The sequence below is a fragment of the Phalacrocorax carbo genome, chromosome 1, assembly GCF_963921805.1.
Source record: "Phalacrocorax carbo chromosome 1, bPhaCar2.1, whole genome shotgun sequence".
In the NCBI taxonomy this organism is placed as follows: Eukaryota; Metazoa; Chordata; class Aves; order Suliformes; family Phalacrocoracidae; genus Phalacrocorax; species Phalacrocorax carbo.
Window position 1 is genome coordinate 14210082 of NC_087513.1, and position 12251 is coordinate 14222332.

Below are 12251 nucleotides of genomic sequence, written 5' to 3' on the forward strand. Positions count from 1 at the left end.
CACGCATACTCTGTTTTTCTCAGTTTATGATACATTTGCATCAATCCTTTGATCCACTTCAGGCACTTCAGTTTTCTAGGTACCCTTTATTAGTAGTGAAGTCATTCAGCTGTGGTGCATTAAGAGGCTATTTTCCATTGCTTATACTATTATACTATGTGTTCGTTAGACTAACATTCATGTAAGTTCCACTGTATATATTAAAATATGTTGAATTGGAGTTCTTTGAATTGAACACAATCCAGAACCTAAAGGTTTGTGCTTAAAGGAGCAGCCCCAAATACATTTATTCCTCTACTCTCTGCAAATGCCTGGTTTTGTGTGTATTAACTTTTATTTTTTTTTCCAAAAATGAACAAACTAATGTATATGTTTAAATTACATTATTTTCTTGGAAAGGAATGGGTAAGAATCTCAGGACTGTCACTTGGGAGTTCTGGGTTCTGATTTGCTCTGTGTAGCTCAGACCAGTTAACTGTGGCTGATGTGCCATGTAATTCCTGCTGTGATACCTCTTTACTACGATTTCTATCCTCATTTTTAGAACAAATAAGCACCTGCAGATCCTACTGACTTCAGTTCCAGCACCTTCGTAACTCAGGTATTAGCTTTTTCATACACCCTGTAAAACAGATCATTCTGGAAAATAACAGACCAAAACCAGCTTATAAAATGGAGTGGAGCTAACTTCACACATTACGAAAATGCAGGAGCACTTTACAAAACATTTTGGTGACCTACAGATGGCAAGTGATAAAGAGGTGTAAGGTATTATTATTATTACTATTACCATCAAGACATTCCAGCTTCTACATGAGGTTTTTAATTTTTGCATGCATGCCTTTCCCATGTTCTCTTCTACAAAGCCAATTGAAATGACCAAAGGGACAATTTGACCAACTCAATGTGTTCATGTATTTTTTGTCTTATATTTGATACTTGCACCTCTGGCAGGTGATTGTATGAATGAAATTTTTTTTGCAATGTACATGTTAAGGTGTATATTTTAAATATCATCAGAGAACCCCACATAAAACTTTGTTTCTCATGAAACGTGGGTAGTTACAATTTTGGCATACTGTGCACATTTATTGTCTGCAGTGAAACTCCTATGAAAGGTCACATAGATTCATAAAATATACTTTTCTCCTTTGCACTCTAAAACTTTGTTTACCTTTTGGCCTGAATCTTTTTCAAACTTGAAAATATCACTTCTAGGCCTACAAAGAGAAGGAGAAGGTAGACCATAATTTGTGTTTGCAGAAACCTTCTCTTGAAGAGCCTGCAGATTTTTTAACTCAGGAACCAAACAAACTAAAATCGTATTTCTTCACCTAATGGTGCCCATGATATGAGCATCACAGAATATTTTGTGGCTCAAATAAAGCTTTAGCTTCAGTGAGAATCTCTCATCTTCTGTGATGCCCAGCCCAGAATCATGGTGAGATGTCTTAAATTTGAGCTGATCTTCCAGATCTGCTATCTTGGCCTAAGGCCAGTGTAATCTGTCATTTACTGGAATGGAAATTCTACCTCTGCAGGGAAAGAAGGAAATACTTATGTGGTATATTGAATAAAAAACACTGGTTGCATGAAGCTTTTCAAAACTTTCAATAATCAGTCCTGACATAAACAGACTAAAGGCTACATGGAGAAATAGCACATGTGCATGCGCACAGAAACACACAAATGCACATATTTATCATGTACAAATATTACACATTTATCATTCTGAAAAAAAATCCATGGCAATCAGCCTATTGCCTTTGACACATAGCTGTTTTTCCTTATGTAAAACAGGAACTCAGGCACTAACATATGGTTGATCGCTGGTAAACATTAGCTCTCTGATGACCAAAAGGTATGTGATTTTGTGTGATTTTCATGTCTTACCTAAACAGATGAAAATAGGCTTATTAAGTCTGAAATTTGTTTCATAGATCAGAATTTTAGAATTTTTTTCTGTGTCCTCACTCTATCTTTTCTATCTATCAGTACGGCTGTAGCAAGGCAGTGCTTCTTGGGCTTGTTTTATTTTACACATATCAGGATGCAAATGCTTTAACTTGGGACTGGTTAGAGTGGACAATTCAGAATTTATAAAAATTTACTTCTGTACCTTTCCTGTTTCGGTCCTAGCTTTACAGGCTGTTACCTGCAATACAGAAATATTCTAAACCCAGTAACTGAATGTTTTTGATCTGTGTGTAGGAGAAACTGCACCCCCATCAGGATTAGGCCTCAGATGTGATGACTTAATCACTACATTCTCAGCTAGGGTATGTAGCGCAAGCTGAAGCCAAGTTTTCAACGCCTGTGAGATACCACTATCTTGTTTTTACTGGCATAGTTTATCTACATACATATTTAAAATATCCTTCAAAATTAGGTTCTGAATTTGCTCATAACTTTATGTCTACCCCTATATTATTTTGCAAATAGCACTAAAATTATATTTGCAATCAACAGAAATGGAGCTTTGTTTGCTCTCTTCATCTCTGTATCCCTATTGCTATGCCTAGAAAGAAAATAACAGAAGAGGTTGTAAAGACAAATAATGCTTGCAAAACACTTAGACACGACAAAGAATTGAATACCATATGAAGGAAATATCATTTCCTAACTTATTTGCACAATTTTAATTCTGTATAAATAAGACCTGAGGACACACACAAGCATCAATGAAAACATAAAATACTAAACTGCTGCTCATTAAGTGAGCATCATCTGAGTTATGAATGAGCAAAGATCCTATTCATAAAATATGTGATCACATAAGCATTTACATACTGTTATAAAGCCTGGGAATAAGTAAATGAATTAACACTGTACAGTCACATTATTTTTGGCTTTTTTTAACTTTCAGCAATTTACCTTAGCAGTGTTAGTAAAGCCCTCTTAATACCTATTTTGTTTTCACATAATTTAAAAATACTTCATGTAATCAAAGATAGCCAAGATGTGTGGCATGCAATTAGGTTACCCTCTACAAAGTTTCCATAATACCCTTAGATTCAACTTACAAAAAAGGACTTGCCGTTTCATTAGGGGTTACTACGTTACCTCTTTTTATTCCTGCCCTCCCTAGATCCATGATAACATGGTTTCTGTAGCTCCTACGTGTACTCCCTGCTGCTGCCTTCTTCCTCAAAAAGTTCAAATTCATATGGCAGACAAGGAAAGCATAAACACTTCTTTCTTCACAGTCTTTTTTTGAGCTTAGTCTGTGTAGTGAGACAACTGAAATAGCTTCTTAGCCAGTTCTGCGCAACGCAGAAGGGAATATTCTCCTCTGGAAGCAGCAGCACTGGCACTACGTGACTCTCCGTGAGGTACACAAGATGTACATACTCGGCCATTGTTTTGGTTACAAACATGGATCTTCACACAGAACATTCATGAAAGACAAGTCAGAATTTTTCCTAAAGAAGCAAATCCTAATGGCCTGACGTGTATGTTGGCTAACAAGATTCAATCCAGATGCATCCCTTGTGGTACAGCAACAACTGACTCATTCTTACAATATATGGCTATAAAATTATGGATGTTGGAGCTTTATAATGGAAAAAATGTAGAAGCTGAAGACTGGGATTACGTGATGGCATTGCCTGTACCTGCAGCCTTACGATCTGCAGCTCTTTATGGGCATGAAACTGATTTCATTAGGAAACATGATTTAAGCATTTCTGTTACATATGGTTAGAAACAATGCTCAGTTACAGAAAAATGTGCTCTTATTTGGATGTAAATACTCTCTCCTCCCTAACAGGATGGATGGTTTTTTTTCTACGGTAAAGTTACCAACTAGTGTTTTTTTTCTAAAATTGTTCTGAAACACAAAACGGTAAATCTATGCAATCATGTTGAATTTGTCCAATCTCCACAAGGACTTAGGTAAACGTCAAGCAACCTGTGATAAGGAATTTCACAGTTTAACTATACATTTTGGAAACAGTCATCTTCTTTTCTTCATTCTGAAATTTCAACCTAGGTTCATTTCACGCTCACTAGACTATGTGTGGAAGTAAACAGCTAAAAGTTGACTCCTATCCATCCTTTTCATGCCACTTGCGGTTGAACAGATTGCCGTCATACACCCTCAGCCATCTCCTTTCCAGACCGTAGGTTCCTTGCTTACTTATCTGTTCCTTTTATGGAGATGGTTCTATACCTCTGATCATCCCTATTACCCTCTCTGAATTCTCTGAATCTTTTCCAGTTTCCATTGCAATGCTTTACCCATAAAAAGTAATACCAAGTAACTGATTTTACCAAAACAAGACAATGAGTACTAACAAATCAGAATTCATTATCTAGTTACTGCTGTGATGATAGTGTAAGTCTAATAAATATTTGGATGGCAAGTGTCATTGCTGACATCCATGAAAAAAAGCAAGAGTCAGTAAATCATAAAGATAAAAGAATTATAAGCGTTGTAAACTGAAATATAAAGACTGTATTAGCATGAATATTTCTATGATAATTGCTGATTATTCAAAAGAGAAAGTAGTTTCTCACTGTGTAACTTCGTAACTTATCATCAATGTAAATAACTGCCTTTGTGGCAACTTCAATTTGTAGGTTGTCTTTCTACAAATTAAATAATTTCCTCTCTGATTACTTTATAAAGATTATTGACCCTGGCAAATTTCTAAGTTCGTAGGCTAAGTTTGAGATCAGAACACTAAACAATACAAGTTTTAACCTAGTTTTTTTATTTTAAGAAGACTATCTAGCTCTATATTGCCCAAATCCAATACTTACATTTCAAAACCAAAGTATATAATAATAATTTAAAAAAGAAAAACAATGGAAAAAATGAAGTTCAGTGCAATTCAATAGATGCCTTGCTGCGAGCGCAATGAGATCTTTAGACTAAGAAGTCAGTATTTCAAACATCCAGCTTAAAATACATTTAGTCCATTTTCTAGCAAATTAGTTTCATCATTAGATAGGTATAAATTATGCATTTGATGTTTTCATAGCACATTTTTAAAGGTTTTGTTCAAATAAAGACACAGTGCTATTTGTGCTATTTTTCCCATAAACCAGCTAAGGCATCTATACAGTCTGGAAAAGATGCACATGCAGTTCTTAATGAAATATAATTTGTTATTTCTAATCGTATCATTTACGCTGTTAAGGAATATGCATTTAGAGGTATATTGAGACATATTTTTGTGTCACTAAGAGATAACGATATGTAGCAATATATCAGCAGCACATGAGGAACCAAGTGTAACAGACTAAAAGAAATTAAACTTTTCCATTGAGCTAGGCATGCTAAGTCATCTAAATATGACATTTAACAAATGACTGACTAAAGAAGCAGAAAGCAAGACCTGAAAGCCCACACTTACAATGGGAAAAGTATGTTTTTGATAGAAATTGGTGAAAGATTTGTAGAGCAAGGAAGAAATAAAAGTACCAGCAATTTAGATTGCAGTTTGCACAGTACAATTCAGTAGAAAATAATGCTCTTGTGGAGTGGATTTCAGAGTCAAACAGAGGGCAGAATTCAAGACTCATTAAAATTCATGGAAGGAATGAAAAAAAGAAAAAATGGAAAGGAATAAAAGGGGAGAATAATTTATAAGAGTGAGAGTGTAGAATGGTGTAATGAAGGATGAATGATGATGCCCAGAGTAAAATAAGATCAGTTTTGGACATGGTTAATTTGAAGAAATAGAGAGGCTTCCAAGAAACACCAAGAAAAGAGGTGAAGTTATACCTGAATCCCAGTATCACTGATGGTTTTGCATTCTGATATAGAAAGTTCCTTTATTCTTCCATGGCGGCCAAGGGCTCTCAAGCCCTATAAAATTCCAGAAAAATTAATCTTAAAAATCAATACATGCAGTTATATGTAATTACATTTAATACGTTAAGGTGGTCACTAATATCCAATGACTGTATATTAAAGCTTCTGTCTAAGAATTACAGCACCTTTTAAGACATTCTCTTCAGCAGAATGCATATAGTTTATCCTCTGATTTTTGCTTGAGGTACAAGGGTTAAGAATTCTTTGCAGAAATAATTCAATTGAGAGAGCAAAATAATTAGATTTTCCTACCTGTTCAGAAAGAAAGAAACTGAAGATAAAAGTAGCGTGATGTGAAATACTAACACAGGACACAGGCCAGGACTCATAAAGCAACAGACATTTACAGCTCTCCCTCCAAATTTGGTTTTGAAAGAACTTTTAACAATTTTTTTTGTTGGAAGAACAAAACACTGTTTCCTACAACCAAATAATATGTTAAAATTGCTGCCTTTATGATTTGCTTACCGGAAAGGGTTTTATGGCTACAGCTATGGTACAAGACAACATTTGAAATGGTGCAGCCACACTCAAAGGTGCATACTCATATTCAAGACATATTCTTGACGTATTCAAGACAACAGGGAGGTGAAAACTTTGGTAAATTCCTATTTTAGGAGTGCAAAAGGATCCAAAGATGCTTTGTGATTTTTACTGCTTGTACACCAGGGAACAGGACCATGTTCTCATCCTAAACTCTCTAATCTGAAGGAAACTTAAATGCTGATTTTGTAAAATGTATTTTGATAGTCACAACAGAATATCTCTGTGCTTCATATCAATAAAGTGAACTTTACTGAAAAACAAAGTTATCACTTTATTCCATATGGTTAATATATTATCTACAATTAGGCAGCAAACAGCACTGCACATAGAGGAAATATCATCTTGAAAAAACAAGCACATGCAAATAGTGTCTGGAATCCAGATGTGGATGCTGTCATGATAATGCTGGAAGAGTGCGGCTAGAGTTCAAATTTTGCAAATTCCTGAAATCTCACAGGCTGAATAGAAACAAAAAATGGAACAATGAAAGAGATTTCCAATCCTGGCTACTTAGGAAAATAAAGAAATTTGCATTTTTCTCAGCAGACGCAGTTATGGGGTGACCATTACTTTCAACAGCTTCATGAAAATTTACAGATTTCAAATTTTTGTTGACCAGAGCACTCCTATTCAAGACAAAAACCAATTATGTACTTAAACCAAAACCAGGTTCATGTCAGATCTTGAATTCCTTACACCAGAGACTGACAGCCGTAGGTGTGACCTTATGGACATAATTCTTCTTGCATTTTCCTTTATTTAAAAGTGGCACCACTTTAAGGTACTTGCTAATGAAATACTAAAGAATATTACAGAGATTTTTCTGCTACATGACAACTAATGATGCTATGACTTCAAAGAATATTTGTAATCATTTTATATGATTAGAGTGACATTGAATCACAGAACAATTTCTTTTTTTCAGTGAAAGTCAAGGTCAGCTTTGCGGTGTTTCATTAATAATTCCAGATTTGAGAAGGGAAAGAGTGAAGACATGGAAGACAAGGAATGTCATTAGGAAATATCTATTACATAGGAAAACTACAAAACCTGTATGTTTCCAAAACTAAACCGCTTCAAACAAGTTCTACACAGGAAGTCTAATCTATATGAAATTTTTAACTTATTTTTGTATCTAACATATATACAAATGAGCGAGTTATCACTAGTTTTATAAGACTTTGTTTTATTCACTAGTATTCCCTGATAAATAAGATCAGAGATCCCCATACAGGATACTAACCTATTTCTAGAGACTTTTATGTTCTATACTAAGCCTCCAGACATTTTTGAAAGATATTGGAACTCCTGGAAATAGATGCTAGCAAAACAGATACTGTGCAGCATACAGGCTAGGCTCACCCACTCTACATGTTTCCAAAAACATATTTATCCTTTAACATAAAGAAATCACCCCATGTATCTTGGAACAACCTTCTGTTGCCATGGAAAAAGGGAAGACTTTGTCCTGCATCTCTTGTTTAGCCTGTATATTACCATTTCCATTTAGAAATCAACTTTAAAAGAAACTTGCTATTTTTCTCCAACAGCTGTTCTTTTCAAGCAATTTTTACATTTTTGCTCTGTTTCATTTACTTCATTATGTGAGGCCTACACACAGTTGCAGAACATCATTTATTATTATTTCACCAAGGCTTTTGTAGATGAGACAATAAGTATTGACTGTACCAGCTGGTGATGGTATTCTCTTGCTAGAGACAAAAGTCATCCGAGGCTATGGCATACCAAAGACAACTCTTTTATTATTTATATTCACAAGCTGCAAGTCTCTGCCTTTCAACTGCAGGCTGCAATGAATGTACTGTCTCTCACTAATAACAACCATGTGCTACGCTATTTTCAACTTCTTCGGAGATTTCTGTTCACTTATCTCTTTGTAACCTTAAAGGTCAGCATCTGTAGTGTATCTTTATGTTCCAGAGATATACAGATGTTACTTCCTGTTCATACCCCAAACCAGATTGACCTCAAAGTGACTCCAATCTTGGAAGGAAGACAGCTCTTAAGAGGTATCTCCCACCTTCCGTTTCTGAGTCATTTAATATTAAATGACTCAGTTTAGCCTCTAAAAAGCTCGGATTTCTGCACAGATTGGCCAGTCAGGCACCAGTTTCATGGATAAAACACTTAGTAGAAGAGGAGAATTTAACTCCTATCATGCAGTCTCATTTTGCTAATAATGATACACATGTGGCAGAACAAAGTTCAGTTTCAGATAGCAAAAACCTTCTGGAAAATTGGGAAGTTCTTAAGCCAACATAGCCACACTGTTTCCAATACCTGAGCTAATATAAAGGTGGGTCAGATCTGTTTACAGGAATGTTAGTGACATTTTTCTTGCACTGTGGAAGTCCCCCTGTATGAACATGTATAATGCAAGCCATAAAATTTAATTTCTGTACCTAATACCATTTGCATTTAGAGCACATCATAGCTTATGAAATGCAGTTGCCAATGTTTCTGACACTAAATCCAGACGACAGGGCCTCCATTGTAACAAAATATCCTGTAAAAATATCAAGCCCAATTTTCAACATTGCTAAATACCTTTAATTCGTACTGATTTGCACTGGGACTCGAGGTGCTAGCACATCTGGCATCAATTATAATGACTCCCTGTGTTAGTTTTTGCTATTTCTATGCAGAATTAGGTTTCTAAGTCTCCAGGTCAAGTGCTCTCTTTCTCTATTCTCCCAAGCAAACTGGAGCGCTAACGGCGAATTTGGAGCCGCTTCAATATATGGTGACATTCCCTTTTCCCTGCCTTGGGAATGCATGTGATCTGATACGTCCTTTCTGTTGGAAATCAAATGCAACTAATTCATTTGCAGTTCGTTGCTGGTTATATCTACTAGACCTGATAATATTTTTTTCTTAACATTTACAAGTTCTTTCTCTGTCCTGCTGGCCTAATATTCTAACAGAACAACATGTGGAGCTGGGCCATGGATTCAAGTCACCGTAGATTCAGAATCCCACTAATAGTGCAAAGAAGTTACTCTAGATCACTGTGGAAAGACAAAATGCCACTTTTGGGTTTTTTTTTTCCCCATTAAGAAATTTATGATTAAAATATTAGTAAATATTTACATTGCAGCCTGGCCTTCAGGACCAGCCAGGATCTGAAGATGACTAAGTACAAACACGTAAGAAAAGAAAGTTGAGCTAACTGTTTATACATCTATATAACCACTGCTTCAGAGTTCCCAATGATTACAAATTATCCTCATCTTTCATGACTAGCTACACATAGCATGCAAAAAATCTGTGACGGATTAGCTGACTTGATGCCACAGATAATTCTTGAGGAGGCATTTCAGCCAGAAGAGAGAATGGGGCTTTAGATTCTTATGAAAGAAAATTTCATGCATGACAGCCATTGCAGAAGAAAGTGCAGATGCAGAGAATATTTCTCTGTATACTTTATATTTCCTTTTTGTCTTTGATTTCAGGAGTCTATCAAGGTTCTTCCCATTTTTAAAGTATTTTACATATTTTTTGGTTTAGGCTATTTTTTCTCCCTCATTGTTACGCTGCATTTCTTTAACAATTTCTTTTATTATTCTGTGCTATGCTTTTTCTGTCTAAATCCTGCTTGACTTAAGACACTTTCTTCAAATGTCCTGACACTTCTATACTTATTTTGTTTTATGTCCAAGAAGATGGGTGGTCCAGGCCATATGCATCAGCAGCTTGTGTCAGAATAAGAAAAGCTAGGCAGCTGCATGCTCTCAGACTCTCACACTTGGAGCAAAGCTGCCAAAGCTGTGTGGTATAGACACCAGGAAAAGTTCAAGGCAAAAATATGGAGAGTATGAGACTAAAGCTTAGAGCTAAAAACTGCTCCTCTAACTTCCGGAAGCAATTCCACTGAGTCTGCTTTTATAAGGAAGACAAATAGGTTTTAGTCCTAAATGCTAATGTTTCCGGCTCCATAATAGAAGCTTAAAAACCTTACATTTATTGTAAATACCTTTACAATGATACCAAAAATGACTTGTGATATTATCTGTGCATTTATGAACATGTTCTCCATACTCACAATTTAAAACACTACAGTCTCTATTCCAGGGACTTTAGAAGAGCAAAACATGAGGGGAAACAATGAGGGATGGGAGGCTAGCTAGAAAGTAAAGGGAGTTTTTTCCAAGAACTCAACATCTTCGCTCTGCCATTGTGGGATTAAAAAAAAAAATGCTGTCACTAAGTTGCAAATGTTCTCATTTCTAGGTCTCTTTTAAGTTTATAACTCCAAGAAACCAATTTCTAGTACTTCAAGAATGACAAGAACAGAACAAATGTCCTTCTCAGTATTAAAAAATGTTATTGAGGCTTAAATATGTGCATTGTTTTAAAAAAATAAATTTTGAATGAAGAAGGTGATTTTTTTCTGAAATGTGAAAGGATGAATGCTAAAATGACGAGTGAATAAAATAATATTTAAAATGTTTAAAATGTAATTGGGGGGCTGTTAGTTAATGCTATATATTTTATGAGAGTGAGCAATAGTCAAAGCCCTAATGAGAAAAGTACAGTAACTTCTTCAATATGCCACGAGTTTCTCATATGCATCAAGCTGGCATCCTCTTCATTGGATGGCATTTAGTTTTGTTAATGAATGGTCTTTGACTTACTTAGCAAGACATTTACATACAACTTAAGTATGTGATGCGATGAATTACTTGCCTTATTCAAGCCAGTGTTTAGAAGTTTGCCTAGGCATCTTCTCTCTATGTAAAATGCATAACTTCCTATACACTACCAAAATCTGAATATATGCAATGATTATTTCTATTGAATTTCCAGTCTTTCTGTTGAGGAATCAACTCAGGAAAACCTCTCCAAACATGAGAGAGGCTTTTAATGTATTTCTTATTAGCACTACATTTTTTAATTTCTGTGAGTCTACAGGGTACTGTAATTTTATTTTTTTATTAACAAGATCTCTCGTCAGGGGCAATTCTAAGAGTCAATATATTTCTTCCAAATGCAACAATTTCCCTGAATGAAAGACAGCTCACAACAGGAACATTCACTTTTGGCTTTTGGCATCAGAGCAACTACAGAAGAGGAAGGCACCAACAGTGGAAAAAAATTCCATTTTGATTAAGTCAGTCAGAGTTGAGACCCAAATCTGTAAGAAAATCTGACTTACTGTATCTTTTCTCCCCTATCCTTCCCTTAAGTATTTATCATCCTTATTGCAGTAAATTCTGCTCTGCTTTGATAAGCAGAATGAGTCTGCTGTCATTTGAAAAAACAGAAAGGAAAATTCTCTTGCATAGTGCAAATCTATGTTGCACAATCTACATTTTTCCACTAAATAGAAAGACAGCAAAAGCAACAGAGATCTACTGCACAGCCTGCAGAAAGCATATGAGCCTTGAAATTTTTATTTATCAGCACAGTGTAATGGTGTTTATTACTGCTCATAAAACATTGTGCACCCTGCTACATTTTTAAAGCAATACTTACAAAGTCTAAAATGAAAGAGATCTTAACACTTCCTCTACATGCCAATAAAATGCATAATATAAAGTCAAAGCATACAAATAGTAGCTTGTTACAAAGCAGACTGCTAGATTTTCCTTTATTAAATAATGTTTGAGACTAGAAAATGTATTTATTATACATGCATGAATGTTATATACTTAAATAGAGCAAAACCCATAACAGCTTTGTAGCTAGTATTAGCAATCAGATCAGAAATTACAAAAATAATAAATGGTCAATTTCTGGGTTGATTTATCTGTCTTGTAGGAGAGAGGAAACTGAAAGCCTTAGAAATGCAGTGTAAGCAAAGGAGCTTGGCTTATTGCCGAGGTCATGGGCTGTGCTATGTGAAAACTAGAGTAAGAAGCAA

General features: G+C 35.3%; 1 protein-coding gene across 1 annotated transcript in view; it reads right to left on the reverse strand.

The window, feature by feature from the left end:
- The window catches only part of FBXL13 (F-box and leucine rich repeat protein 13), a 93201-nt gene that overhangs the window by 10774 nt on the left and 70176 nt on the right, over positions 1 to 12251 (reverse strand). Inside the window, 1 exon segment of the mRNA XM_064441704.1 lies at positions 5732 to 5815. Coding sequence (XP_064297774.1) covers positions 5732 to 5815 — 84 coding nt within the window.